This window comes from Herpailurus yagouaroundi, unplaced genomic scaffold, assembly GCF_014898765.1.
Source record: "Herpailurus yagouaroundi ecotype Mexico unplaced genomic scaffold, PumYag 163, whole genome shotgun sequence".
Taxonomy (NCBI): Eukaryota; Metazoa; Chordata; class Mammalia; order Carnivora; family Felidae; genus Herpailurus; species Herpailurus yagouaroundi.
Window position 1 is genome coordinate 1,353,837 of NW_024412404.1, and position 15,889 is coordinate 1,369,725.

A 15,889-nucleotide genomic window follows, 5' to 3' on the forward strand; every position below is an offset into this window, starting at 1 on the left:
TCGAAACTAGAACAAGCAATCCTAAAATTCATATGGAACCACAAAAGGCCCCGAATAGCCAAAATAATTTTGAAGAAGACCAAAGCAGGAGGCATCACAATCCCAGACTTTAGCCTCCACTACAAAGCTGTCATCATCAAGACAGCATGGTATTGGCACAAACACAGACACATAGACCAATGGAATAGAATAGAAACCCCAGAACTAGACCCACAAATGTATGGCCAACTCATCTTTGACAAAGCAGGAAAGAACATCCAATGGAAACAAGACAGTCTCTTTAACAAATGGTGCTGGGAGAACTGGACAGCAACATGCAGAAGGTTGAAACTAGACCACTTTCTCACACCATTCACAAAAGTAAACTCAAAATGGATAAAGGACCTGAATGTGAGACAGGAAACCATCAAAACACTAGAGGAGAAAGCAGGAAAAGCCCTCTCTGACCTCAGTCGTAGCAAATTCTTATTTGACACATCCCCAAAGGCAAGGGAATTAAAAGCAAAAATGAACTATTGGGACCTCATGAAGATAAATAGCTTCTGCACAGCAAAGGAAACAACCAATAAAACTAAAAGGCAACCAACGGAATGGGAAAAGACATTTGTAAATGACATATTGGGCAAAGGGCTAGTATCCAAAATCTATAAAGAGCTCACCAAACTCCACACCCAAAAAACAAATAACCCAGTGAAGAAATGGGCAGAAAACATGAAAAGACACTTCTCTAAAGAAGACATCTGGATGGCTGACAGGCACATGAAAAGATGCTCAACGTGGCTCCTCATCAGGGAATTACAAATCAAAACCACTCTCAGATATCACCTCACGCCAGTCAGAGTGGCCAAAATGAACAAATCAGGAGACTCTAGATGCTGGCGAGGATGTGGAGAAACGGGAACCCTCTTGCACTGTTGGTGGGAATGCAAAGTGGTGCAGCTGCTCTGGAAAACAGTGTGGAGTTTCCTCAAAAAATTAAAAATAGACCTACCCTATGACCCAGCAATAGCACTGCTAGGAATTTACCCAAGGGATACAGGAGTACTGATGCATAGGGGCACTTGTACCCCAATGTTTATAGCAGCACTCTCAACAATAGCCAAATTGTGGAAAGAGCCTAAATGTCCATCAACTGATGAATGGATAAAGAAATTGTGGCTTATACACACAATGGAGTACTACGTGGCAATGAAAAAGAATGAAATATGGCCCTTTGTAGCAACGTGGATGGAACTGGAGAGTGTGATGCTAAGTGAAATAAGCCATACAGAAAAAGACAGATACCATATGTTTTCACTCTTATGTGGATCCTGAGAAACTTAACAGAAACCATGGGGGAGGGGAAGGAAAAAAAAAAGAGGTTAGAGTGGGAGACAGCCAAAGCATAAGAGACTCTTAGAAACTGAGAACAATCTGAGGGTTGATGGGGGGTGGGAGGGAGGGGGTGTAGGTGATGGGCATTGAAGAGGGCATCTTTTGGGATGAGCACTGGGTGTTGTATGGAAACCAATATAACAGTAAATTTCATATATTAAAAAATAAAGAAAAGAAAAGAAAAACAAAAAAAATAAAGAAGAGTTAATATCTATTCTTTTGAAGCTGTTGCAAAAATAGAAATGGAAGGAAATTTTCCAAACTCATTCTATGAGGTCCGCATTACCTTGGTTCCAAAACCAGACAAAGACCCCACTAAAAAGGAGATCTACAGACCAATTTCCCTGATGAATATTGACACAAAAATCCTCCACATGTTACTAACCAACAGGATTCAACAGTATATTAAAAAAATAGTAACCACGATCAAGTGGATTTATTTCTGGGATGCAAGCCTTGTTTAATATCTGCAATTAAATCAATGTGATACATCAAATTAATAATAATAGTAACACATTAAAGAATAAGAACTATACGATCCTCTCAATACATGCAGAGAAAGCATTTAACAAAATACATCATCCTTTCTTGATAAAAAAAAAAAAACCTCAAGAAAGTAGGGATAGAAAGATAATACCTTAAGATCATAAAAACCATATATGAAAGACCCACCACGAAAATCATCCTCCATAGGGAAAACTGAGAGTTTTCTCCCTAAGGTCAGGAACACGACAAGGATATCCACTCTCACCACTATTACTCAACATAGTGTTAGAAGCCCTAGCCTCAGCAGTCAGACAACACAAAGAAATAAAAGGCATCCAAATCAGCAAGGAGGAAGCCAAACTCTGAGTCTTCGCAGACGACATGATACTCTATATGGAAAACCCAAAAGATTCCACCAAAAAACTGCTAGAACTGATCCATGAATTCAGCAAAGTTGCAGGATATAAAATCAATGTACAGATATCAATTTCATTTCTATATACCAATAATGAAGCAGCAGAAAGAGAAATCAAGGAATTTATCCCATTTACAATTGCACCAAAAACCATAAAACACCTAGGAATAAACCTAACCAAAGAGGTGAAAAATCTATACACTGAAAATGATAGAAAGCTTATAAAAGAAATCAAAGAACACACACACACACACACACACACACACACACACACACACGGAAAAGCATTCCATGCTCATGGATTGGAAGAAAAAATATTGTTAAAATGTCAATACTACCCAAAGTAATTTATATCTTCAATGCAATCCCTATCAAAATAGCACCAGCATTCTTCACAGAGCTAGAATAAACAATTCTAAAATTTGTATGGAACCAGAAAGACTCCGAATAGCTAAAGTAATCCTGAAAAAGAAAACCAAGGCTGGAGGCATCACAATTCCAGGCTTTAAGATGTATTACAAAGCTCTAATCATCAAGACAGTGTGGCCCTGGCACAAAACCAGACACATAGATCAATGGAACAGAATAGAGAACCCAGAAATTGACCAACAAACATATGGCCAACTAATCTTTGACAAAGCAGGAAAGGATATCCAATGGAAAAAGGCAGTTTCTTCAGCAAATGGTGTTGGTAAAACAGGAAAGTAACATACAGAAGAATGAACCTGGACCACTATCTTATACATACACAAAAATAAACTTGAAATGAATGAAATACCTAAACATAAGACAGGAAGCCATCAAAATACTAGAGGAAAAAGCAGGCAAAAACCTCTTTGACCTCAGTCATGGCAACTTCTTACTCAACATATCTCTGGAAGCAAGGGAAACAAAAGCAAAAATGAACTATTGGGACGTCATCAAGGTAAAAAGCTTCTGCACAGAGAAGGAATCAACATAACTAAAAGGCAAGTGATGGAATGTGGGAAGATATTTGCAAAGGACATATCAGATAAAGGGTTAGTATACAAAATCTATAAAGAACTTACCAAACTCAACACCCAAAAACAAATAATCCAGTGAAGAAATGGGCAAACGACATGAGTAGACAATTTTCCAAAGAAAACATCCAGATGGCTAACAGACACATGAAAAAATGCTCAACATCCCTCATCATTAGAGAAATGCAAATCAAAACCACAATGAGATACCACCTCACACCTGTCAGATGGCTAAAATTAACAACTGAAGCAACAACAGAGTTGGCGAGGATGTGAGGAAAGAGGAACTCTTTTGCACCATTGGTGGGAACGCAAACTGGTGCAGCCACTCTGGGAAACAGTATGGAAGTTTCTCAAAAAATTAAAAATAGAACTACCTTACGACCCAGCATTGGACTACTAGGTATTTATCCAAAGGATACAGGAGTGCTGTTTTGAAGGGGCACATGCACCCACCCCTATATTTATAACAACACTATCAACAATAGCCAAAGTATGGAAAGAGCCCAAATGTCCATTGACTGATGAATGCATAAAGAAGATGTGGTATATATATGCAATGGAATATTAATGGGCAATCAAAACAAATGAAATCTTGCCATTTGCAACAATGTGGATGGAACTAGTGTATTATGCTAAGCAAAATTAGTCAGAGAAAGACAAATATATGACTTCACTCATGTGGAATTTAAGATATAAAACAGATGAATATAAGGTAAGGGGAGCAAAAATAGTATAAAAACAGGGAGGGGGACAAGACATAAGAGACTCTTAAATACAAACAGAACAAACTGAGGGTTGCTGGAGGGGTTGTGGGTAGGGCGATGGGTTAAATGGGCAAGGGACATTAAGGACGACACTTGGGATAAACATTGGTGGTTATATGTAGGGGATGAATCACTGGATTCTATTCCTGAAATCATTATTGCACTATATGCTAATTAACTTGGGTGTAAATTTAAAAAAAGATATGCCCCCTCGCCCACCAAAAAAGAATTGCCAGGTGTATATATACAGTGGAATATTACTCAGCCATTAAAAAGAATGAAATCTTGCCATTTGCAATAACATGGATGGAGTTAGAATACGTTATGCTACACAAAATTAGAGAAAGACAAATACCATATGATTTCACTCATATGTGGAGTTCAAGAAACAAAACAAATGAACATAGGGGAAGGGGGGAAAAAGAGGGAAGCAAACCACAAGAGACTCTTAACAATAGAGAACAAACTGTTGATGGAAGGTGTTGGGCTAAATTGAAGATGGGCTAAATTGATGATGGGGATTAAGGAGAGTACTTGTGATGACCACTGAGTGTTGTATTTAAGTGATGAATCACTAAAGCCTACACCTGCACCCAATTTTACTATATGTGTTAACTAATTAGAATTTAAATAAAAATTTGAAATAAAAAAATTGGCAGGTAATAAGTATTAACAGGCTCCGGTAATGGAGCTTATAGTTGTTACTCTACAGTCCCCAAAGTGAGGGCATCACAGATCCAATAACACTCCAGCTGCAAACAGAAAAAATCAGTTTCTCTCAAGATATCTAGAACTTTCAAAATGTGGACACTTACAAATCTTACTTCTATTCCTCCATTGCAAAACCCACTCATATTATTCTACCATCCTAAGTCTGAGCTGATAGAACGCAACCACCTAAGGCAAGTTACAGGTCTTTTCTGGGCCTCAATTTCCTTATCTCTAAAATAAAGGCTTGTATTCATTATTTGTAGGGTGCCCCTCCTGCGCTAAAAAGGTAAAAGACGGAAAGTAGCTTTGAAAAAGAAAAGTTTGTCTTGAAAAGCTGTCTGATTTTGTTTTCTATTGTGCAAAGCTAAAAATCACTCTTTACACCCCTCTTTTAGTGAATTTGAAGCCACTGTGGGAAACAGGTCAGAAAGAATGGGAGAGTGGGATATCATCCACTTTCACCTCCCTCCCCCAATCTTATTTGACTCATGGGGATGTGCCAATTGCCTTTGTACCAAGGTTTAGTGAGCCTTTAAATATTTCAAGATGTATGAGACATTATCCCCTGTTCTCTTTTATTCTGATAACAAGCTGTCTGGGCCCTCTGCCAAAGACCCAATATCTTTGTGCAGTTCTACATGAATATGATTTTTCTCTATGCCATGGTCACCATTAGGGAAGATAAATAAAACTAACATTGGCAATGAGGACACTTACCTTTCTATTGTTTCTTATATAATGAAAGAAAAAGTTCATCATTACAACACTGCAACACCAGCATGAAGACTGGTGTCTCTTGGACTGGGAAAGATAGATTGGGGGTTGTTATTATGAGTGGCCTGAACAGATGTTACTTGATAGGTCCCTATCTATCAACCAGGAGACATTTTTACGTCAAAGAAAACTCTCCCTCATTCTGTTATACAAGTAGAGATTCTGTCCTTTGTGTCCTTAATAGGTTCTTACAAACATGTAAATGGTAAAGAGTTAAAGAAAAAAATAAGATCATAATTCAAAAGTTTTCTAAATTTCATTCCTAGACTATTAGTGATAGGAATGCTCCTTATGGGGGAAAGAGGAGGATAGATAATCAAATCAGTTTGGAAATAAGAATTATAATCCAAATCTGGAGTCTCTATTCCATTGGTCTGTGTCTGTTTTTGTGCCAATACCGTACTGTCTTGATGATCACAGCTTTGTAGTAGAGGCTAAAGTCTGGGACTGTGATGCTTCCCTCTTTGGTTTTCTTCTTCAATATTACCTTGGCTATTTGGGGTCTTTTGTGGTTCCATAAAATTTTAGGATTGCTTGTTCTAGCTTCGAGAAGAATGCTGGTTACAATTTTGATTGGGATTGCATGGAATGTGTAGATTGCTTTGGGTAGTACTGACATTTTAACAATATTTATTCTTCCATTGTATGGCCAACTAATCTTTGACAAAGCAGGAAAGAATATCCAACGGAAAAAAGGCAGTCTCTTTAACAAATGGTGCTGGGAGAACTGGACAGCAACATGCAGAAGAATGAAAATAAACCACTTTCTTACATCATTCATAAAAATAAACTCAAAATGGATGAAGGAACTGAATGTGAGATAGGAAACTATCAAAACCCTAGAGGAGAAAGCAGGAAAAAACCTCTCTGACCTCAGCCACAGCAATTTCTTACTCAACACATCTCCAAAGGCAAAGGAATTAAAAGCAAAAATGAACTATTGGGACCTCATGAAGACAAAAGCTTCTGCACTGCAAAGGAAACAATCAACAAAACTAAAAGGCAACCAATGGAATGGAAAAGATATTTGCAAATGACATATCAGACAAAGGGCTAGTATCCAAAATCTACAAAGAACTAACCAAACTCCACACCCCCCCAAAAAAAATCCAGTGAAGAAATGGGCAGAAAACATGAATAGACACTTTTCTAAAGAAGACATTCAGATGGCCAACAGGTACATGAAAAGATGCCTCAATGTCACTCATCATCAGGGAAATAAAAATCAAAACCACACTGAGATACCATACCTCACGCCAGAGTGGCTAAAATGAACAAATCGGGAGACTACAGATGCTGGTGAGGATGTGGAGAAATCAGAACCCTCTTGTACTGTTGGTAGGAAGGCAAACTGGAGCAGCCGCTCTGGAAAACAGTGTGCAGGTTCCTCAAAAAATTAAAAACAGATCTACCCTATGACCCAGGAATAGCACTGCTAGGAATTTACCCAAGGAATACAGGAGTGCTGATGCATAGGGGCACTTGTACTCCAATGTTTATAGCAGCACTTTCAACAATAGGCAAATTATGGAAAGAGCCTAAATGTCCATCAAATGACGAATGGATAAAGAAGAAGTGGTTTATATATACAGTGGAATACCACTTGGCAATGAAAAAGAATGAAATCTGGCCATTTGTAGCAATGTGGATGGAACTAGAGGGTATTATGCTAAGTGAAATAATTCAGGCAGAGAAAGATACCATATATTTTCACTCATATGTGTCTCTTGAGAATATTAACAGAAGGCCATGGGGGAGGGGAAGGGGAAAAAAGTTACAGAGAGTGAAGGAGGCAAACCATAACAGACTCTTAAATACCGAGAACAGACTGAGGGTTGATGGGGGTTGGGGGAGAGGGGAAAGTGGGTGATGGGCATTGAGGAGGGCACCTGTTGGAATGAGCACTGGGTGTTTTATAGAAACCAATTTGACAATAAATTATATTAAAGAATAAATAATAAAAAAGATTTAAAAAAGAGTTATAATCCATTACCAGAAAATATCTTTTTAGAGAGCAACTGACAGCCTGTGAGAATAGGACAGATCCAGGATAGGAACTCTATTTATGATAGATCCTGTGTTGGCAAATGAAAACAGCTGTCCCCTGGCACAGAGGAGTACCCAAAAAGGAAGGACAGAAAAGCCCACACACCTCAGACACAATCAACCCTTATTTCAAGCCACAGGGTCCTTACCCGGTATTTCTTTTCTTGTTCAAATTTTTCTTCAAATTTCCTAATTTTTCGCTTGAGGCTCTGGATGTGCTTGGTGAGCTGGGTAATGGTCTGTGGCTCCTTGCCATCACCACAGCCACACCGTGAAGAACTTCGTGGCCTGTAATGATTGCAGGGAGGGAGAGAATCATCAAAAACCATTGTCTTCCCATAAACATTGCTGCTGGTCTACAAACGAAGCTTCCTGGATTATCAGAGAGGATAGGCCATTTTTGATGAGTCTACTATGGTGGTATTTACTTATTAATAGAGACCACTGATCAAAGAATTCCATTATGGGACAATGCTATCAGGGAATTTAGTGCAGAAATGTCAGAATATTATTCTAGGAAGTGCATTTCCTAAAGTTTGGAAGAGGCTAATTTAAGACAAAAAGAAATAGCCTGCTGTGGCATTATCCCTAACAGGTTGCACCTAATAACATTTTTAAAGAAGATATAGATAAGTAGTTAATTTTCTTGACACAACAGAGCCTTGTGAATCTAATAAGAATGGACCCCCACCTCCAGAAAATGCATTGACCCTCTCACATAGCCCACAGTTTACAATAGCAATAATCCACTAACTCCCTCAAATCCATCAATAGACAGCCTGCAAGGTCAGATTTGGAAAATTCATTAATGACAGCAGAAGTTACTAAGGAGAAACTAGGATTATCTGTACATATTTTCAGCCAAGGGACACTCATTTTAGTTTTGAATCAAAATTATTTGTAGATTTTTTTAAAAAAGAATGTATAGTTTCACACTTTTTTGGGGGAGTGGAGGGCAGCTATTGTAAGCTGCTACTCTTGTGGAATCTAAGAAGAAATTGAGGTAGACAACTCCCAAGCACTGCTGCAAACTATCCCTTGAAGCCACTGTTGGGCATGCAAAGAATATTGAGCTTACCAACGATACTCCTGATATTTGCATAGACATATTCTTATGTCTAGACATACTCTTATGTCTAGACATATTCTTATGTCTGGTCATTTGACCAAAAATGTTCAAACACGTAAGCTCTGGGGTATTCCTGCATCCCATGACCATTTCCTCCTGAGATGGCAAGACCTGACACGGTATTCCCAAATAGAAAGTACACTGATTCTTGCCATTCATTGCTCAGGTCTTGCGGTTGTATTTGATAGGCATGTCTGCACTATTTCAGACACAGACTTCATTATAGGTTATAAATGTACTTGAAAAAGTGGATGAAATGAAGATAAGGTTTTCTTACATCATAAACTGCTGAGTGCTGGGTGGAGAAGGGGCTGATTCAGGGTCTAAGTTGAATCTCTGGCTTTGGCTGAAGATGGAGCATCGTGGTGACAGCAGTGGGTTATCACCGTCAGTGATGTGATAGAGAAGCCTGCTAGTCCCGACAGACTGGAGGTCTTCTGGTGCACTGTCTGCTTCATTCTGCCCATCTTTGTGGGCTGGTGCAGGGTCTGAGGAAACAAGATAAATCATCAAGATTCAGAAATGACAGAGGCCTTGAGACTGTCATGTTCCTAAGTAAAGATCATAAACATTCATTATAATGTCTGGCTTCTTTGTCATTTCTTCTTTCTGGGGATATGAAAGGCTTTCAAAGTACTGTTATGTTTATTCTCAGAGAAACTGGATAGAAAATATTACAAAGCCACTAACAAAAAAAATGGAAACACAAATTATTTTGTTATAAATTTAAAGTAATGATTCAGTAATGATTCCATTTTACGTAAAAAGCATAAATTTATGTGTACAAGTAAGTGCACTAAAATACCAAAGAAGCTACTTAGCAACTACAAAGCATGGAAGAATTAGGAATGATTCTTTTTCTCCTCCAAAATTTTCGTAGCATTTTATTTTTGACAAAAATTAAAAAACAAGAACAAAACAGATTCCAAATCCTGTCTCCAGCTACGTCTGTGTCTGAATTCTATGATCACTCCCCTTTTATTTTTTTTAATGTTTATTTTTGAGAGAGAGAGAGAGAGAGAGAGAGAGAGAAAGAGAGAGAGAGAAAGAGAGAGTGCAAGCAGGAGGGGCAAAGAGAGGAGACCCAGAATCTGAAGCAGGCTCCAGGCTCTGAGCTGTCAGAACAGAGACCAACACAGGGCTCAAACTGTTGAACTGTGAGATCATGACCTGAGCCAAAGTCCAATGCTTAACCTACTGAGCCACCCAGGGGCCCAGATCACTCTCCCTTTAAATGAACTCATTAACTTCCCACCTCAGGGCCAGTCCAGAGAGTGGGCACACCTGCACTCTAGAGGAAGGGCAGATAAGTGAGGAATATGAAGACACTGAGTCAGAGTGGCCAGGTGAGACTCTCTACATCAGGGGGCTCTAGACAGTTATTTGAGCAGAAGCCAAAACAAACTCCTTCTCAATTTTGCCCAGCAAACAACTCAGGACAATTCAAGGCTTTCTTTTATTCTTACCCCAAATAAAGAGAAAAACAAATGCTTTCTGGGTGAATAAGCAGAATCTGAAAACACTGACAATCCACTTTTCCAAAATAAACATTTATCACAATTTGGTACCGGATGACTCTTAATCAGGTTTAGAATGGCTCATGTTCTCCAGAGCTTGAAATGCAATTTGCTTTGTGCAACATCAAAGGTCTGATCCCTTGTGTGCTTTCAGTTGGCTTCTTCCCTGTTGGGTTTCAGACTGGGAGCCTGGATAATGCCTCCAATGTGCCTGTGAAGCTCACTAACAGCATTCTATCAGTGGCTGAGCTGGCCAGAAGTGCATGAGATGAGGGCTGGTGAAGAGGTGGGGCCAGATGAACACCAGTGCCCAGGTCTGAAAGCAAGGTGTGTCCGTGTGTCTGACAACTCACCACAGGCAACACCCTTGCTAAGAATAATTTACCCAGAAAACACAGTTTGGCAGGAGCCTTAAAGAGTAACAGGAGTAAGAGTTACTAATCAATAAATGTTACTAATCAACAACATATGCTAACAATCACCTTCAAAGCCCACCAGGAGGTATACAGGTGCTCACCAAATCCTTTCAATAAACCATTAGGCCCCAAAAAGAAATGCATTTTATTCATATTACCTGTTTCTGGACAGAATCTTTTGGTAATAATGATGGGGAAGAAGAGAATTTTTAGCAAGCACCTGGGACCAGTGTATTTTTGTTGAAATGGGAAAGGTCTGAGGCATTCAGCCCTTCAGCTCAGCTGTGGCCCTAGGGTCAAAATGAACATGAGTCTCTTGGTGCTGCTTTGTAATGCCAAATGGAGGCACTTGGGCTCCTAGCCATTTGACTGAAGTGGAGGCAAGAAGAGAGCTTAGCTTCTGAAACCCACAGGGTCCTATGATGGAACTTCATAAGATCACAGATCACTCTGAATGGCTCCTTTGGAATTGCATTACAATTAAATCCATAAACCTCCATTTATATGGTGTGTGCTTCTGTGGGCACTCATGTCATTTGCTGCCTACTTAACATCCCAAACCCCCTGCCCTAGATTTACCACTAGAGGAAGCAGAGAGCCACAAAGACCTAGAAGCACCAAGCTGAAAACCAACAAAAAGTCAAAAATTGGTAATTTGGTAGTGCTTCAGTTATGTGTTCAAACTCATTATTTGAATTGAGAAGTGGCTTAATTAAATCAGATGGTGCATGTGTGTGGGCACTTGCACACACAGAATTATTGAGCTCCTTGCTCAGAAGAGGCCAGCACAGATTCTGAGGTAGCCATTGCTGCTATCACCCTGGGAATAGAGCCCAGGTCAGCTCTTACAGACCCTGCTCCCCAACAGGGAAAAGCTTACTGCGGTTTCTGATGCTTCTCAGTTGAGTATGTTACTTTGTCTTCCGAAGGACAGGGCTGCTTGCTATAGGGCCCCTCATGTGATGCAGTGTGATTTAAAGGAAGGGGCCTAGGAACCAGGAATTTTGGTGTGCTTATACTTTCTTGTGAAGTTCCAGGGACTTCCTGACCTCTCTCAGTGTCTTTGTTTGGCCCATCTTACAGAGCTGTGACAGGAAAGTAAAAAGAGTTTGCTGCACATTGTGCCTGGAGTTAACAGTATTGTGCCGTACACTTAAAAAGTTGTTAAGAGTATATATCTATGTCAAAAAAACAGATCTTCAGGTAAAAAAAAAGTGTAGATCTCATGTTATTACCACGATTAAAAAAAAAACCTATTTCTTCTTTTCTTTTCTAAAAGAAATCTTATTTTCTAAAATTTCTATAATGAATAAATCTTAATTTTATAGGAGGAAAAAACAATAAATGTTAATATTTTTAAAAAGGTTTGAAAGAAAATGAGCATTCCTGAGAATGTGAGAAACAACCCCAGGGATGCCACAACAGAGAGCAAAGATTATGAGTTGGAGCCTCAGGTCTACCATTTGTTTAGAAAGACTTCAGAAATGTTGGGCCTTTTTAAACATGGATTTTTTTCACTTGTAAAATGGAGAGAATGATGGTACCTGCCTCACAAGACTAAGTGAGGATGAAGATGAAATGAAATAAAACTATATCTTCTACAAAATTTTTGCTCACACACACACACACACACACACACACACACACACACACCCCAAACTTATGATGGTTGAATTTGTGATTTTTTGATGTTACGATGGTGTGAAAGTGATAACATTAAGTAGAAACCATACTTTGAATTTTGAAATTGGATCTTCTCCTGGGATAGCTTTGTGTGGTACGATACTCTCTTGTGATGCTGGGTAGTGACAGTGAGCCACAGCTCACAGTCAGCCATGCAGTCACAAGGGCAAACCACCAATACACTTAAAACCATTCTCTATACAGCCATTTTTGTTTCCACTTTTGGTACAGTGTTCAATAAATTACATGATATTCAACTTCATAAAATAGGCTTTATGTTAGATAATTTTGCTCAACTGTAGGCTAATGTAAGTGTTCTGAGAACCTATTCATGTAGGCTAGGCTAAGTTAGATTGCTTAGTAGTCAAGGTGTATTTCATGGATTTTTTAAAAAAGGTTTTTTTTAATGTTTTTTTTAATTTCTTTCGAGAGAGAGACAGGAAGAACAGAGTATGGTGGCGGAGACAGAGGGAGAGAAAGAATCCCAAGCAGGCTCTGCGTTGTCAGTGCAGAGCCCAACATGGGGCTCAAACTCACGAACCATGAGATTATGACCCGAGACAAAATCCAGAGGCAGACATTTAACCTACTGAGACACCCAGGTGCCCCTCTGTGAATTTTTGATTTACAATATTTTCAGCTTACAGTGTGTTACCTGGATGCAACCCTATTATAAGTCAAAGAAAATCTGAAGATCTGTATATAGATATAGAGTAGAATATGTACAAAAGAGTACATATTTTATATAAATTAATATATTTACTATGTATTTTTAATGGATAGATAAAATTTCAACCTATAATTGTTTTTATTTTTTAATTTTGGCTTCATCTTAAGTTATGGTGGTCAAAAGACATAATGAATTTGATGTGCTAGTTACTATTTTTCTTACTAATACACATTAAAATAAATTTCTAGTAAAACTAACAATATTTGCCCATGGACCTTTGTCTAGCATATTTGGTGAAACACTGTGATAAGGCATAGAAGCTGCTAAACATAGTAACCATGAAAACCATCATTTTATAGTAATTATCATCATCAGAATAAGGAACTGAATATTATCTTCTCTTATTGAACATGAATTATACTCAGAATCTCTGTGGGGTTAATAAGGGAAATGAGAACCAATATACCCCTCAACATATTGTCCCTCCTATCAGTTCTTAGTTATAAATAATAATCATATGTAATATTTCTGGAGTAACTGACTTATTTCTTCAAACCTGTAAGAGTTTTTGCATGTATTTAATCTTCATAACAACCACATGAGGCTGATAGTAATATGATCTCCATTTTAAATTCAGTATGCAGGGTGATATAAACTATGTTAGTTCCAGGGAGGGTTTGACCAGTGTCCATGGTAGAAGACTCCACATCTCTGACCCTGGGAGCCAACGGATGTTTCCAGTGGCCCACTTACTGAGCAGTAGGGAACAAAGAAGAGAAATAATTATCATCAGTGCGTGAAGGCCAAGAGACCACTTCTGATCTTGCTGCAACCCCAGACAGAAACAGATGTTGTATTATAGCTGTTTAATAAGTCAGTCAGATTTAAAAATATATCTAATATGAATTTTTAAGCAATTAAAAATTCAAATAAATCTCTATTTGCAACCATTTGAGATGTACTGTTGAAATATAATTGAGTAATAAATTAGCCATAGTCTTGTGGATTTGTTAATTTGCACTCTTGGGTTTAGCCTTTATGGTGGGCTTTTATAGGTAGCATTCAGGTACATTCCAAAATGCCAAATGTCAGCCTTTACTGGTTTCAAAAGCTAGATAAGTCAAAAGTATGTCCATAATTCTAACAAGGTACAAGCATTAGAGTTCTCAGCCAGCCTCTCCAAAACAACTGAAGGATACACAGTGGGTTCAGTTTTAGGTATGTTGAATTTGAGCACCTGAAGGCACTTAGCAGGTTAGCTATGGGGTTACAACAGAAAGTACATGGGTAATCTTGAAGTCATCCCAGTAACTAAATCTGGGGACACAGGTGAGATTGCTTGCTCAGAGACTACCTACCAAGAGGTGAGCAGCAGTATCTCCAAGGCTAGATTGGGTGAGGCTAAGCATAAGGACAGATGGAAGAGAGATTCCTCATTGGTAAGGCTGGCTGAGCAACCAAGTGGGGTGTGGGTGGCACTCCAAGTAGGCTTCTTAGTGCCAGCTTCTGTGGACAACCACCAGAAACATCAGTGAGGTAGAAGGGTGGGAAATTTGTCACTGTGAAAGCAGGGCTGGGCCTTATGGAAGGCACTCTGCAGGTGTAAGAGTCACTTTGCCATCATGGTTAAAAGCACAGGATTTAAAAAAAAGCACAGAGGTTAAAAAAAGTTTTTTAAATATTTTATTATTTATTTTTGAGAGAGGCAGAGCATGAGTAGGGGAGAGAGGGAAACACAGAATCTGAAGCAGCTCCAGGCTCTGAGCTCTCAGCACAGAGCCCAATATGGGGCAGAACTCACAAACCGCGAGATCATAACCTGAGCTGAAGTCGGTTCATGACTGGAGCTGAAGTTGGACGCTTAACTGACTGAGCCACCTAGGCGCCCCTCACAGAGGATTTTTCATACGCTCAGAAACACCTAGATTGAAGCCCCAGTTTTGTCATGTATGTGACCTGGGACACATTATTCACTCTTTACATTCCCAGTTTTCCCATCTATATAATGGGAATTCATTCATTCAGAAATGTTTATTAGCCCTCTACTGCATGCCAGAGCCCTGTTTCAGGGAAGGATGACAAAACAGTATCTACCTCATAAATTGTTGGAGAATTGAAAAGAAGACAAGGAATCTCAAGTGATTACGACAGTGCCCCAGGGGAGGGGATATAACCCATCAATAAATGTTACTTGCTGTTGTTTTGTATTTATGGTGGTATCTTTTACCTAGTTAAGAAACTTGGTAGAAGAGTTGGCTGGGGGAAAGGAAGATAAATTCAGTTCTAGATACCCTGAGTGAACAGGCAGTTTTGGTCATCCAGTGCAGGTGTCCAGGAGGCCCTGGATATGTGTAGATATGGAACTCAGGAGATAGAGTCCAGCTGGGTTTGATCTCAGCATGTACTTCCCCAAATCTGTCATCTGCAGGAGGAGGCAGAGCTGTCTGACTCATTTTCATTTTGAAGGAGTCAATGTACTGATTACAATTAAAATGAATGGCTAATAGGTGAGGGCATTGGGTTAGCTGAATAATGAAAAATCCCAAATTTCTCCCTAAAACCCAGAGAACTACATGGATCAAGAAGCCTCAGCTCAGATCTAAACCTTTTCCTTTCATCTGCATTTTTATTATTATTTATTTATTTATTTACTTTATTATTATTATTTTTTTATTTATATATGAAATTTATTGTCAAATTGGTTTCCATACAACACCCAGTGCTCATCCCAAAAGGTGCCCTCCTCGATACCCATCACCCACCCTCTCCTCCCTCCCACCCCCCATCAACCCTCAGTTTGCTCTCGGTTCACAACAGTCTCTTATGCTATGGCTCTCTCCCACTCAAACCTCTTTTTTTTTTTTTTTCCCTTCCCCTCCCCCATGGGTTCCTGTTAAGTT

At 39.1% G+C, this 15,889-nt stretch overlaps 1 protein-coding gene across 1 annotated transcript in view; it reads right to left on the reverse strand.

The window, feature by feature from the left end:
- FAM13C (family with sequence similarity 13 member C) overlaps positions 1-15,889 on the reverse strand; it is a 116,054-nt gene that overhangs the window by 34,829 nt on the left and 65,336 nt on the right. Inside the window, exons 5-6 of the mRNA XM_040485053.1 lie at positions 8,981-9,191; positions 7,724-7,862 (exon numbers count right to left, since the gene is read on the reverse strand). Of these exons, the coding sequence (XP_040340987.1) occupies positions 7,724-7,862; positions 8,981-9,191 (350 nt within the window). The remainder of the gene's footprint in view (positions 1-7,723; positions 7,863-8,980; positions 9,192-15,889) is intronic.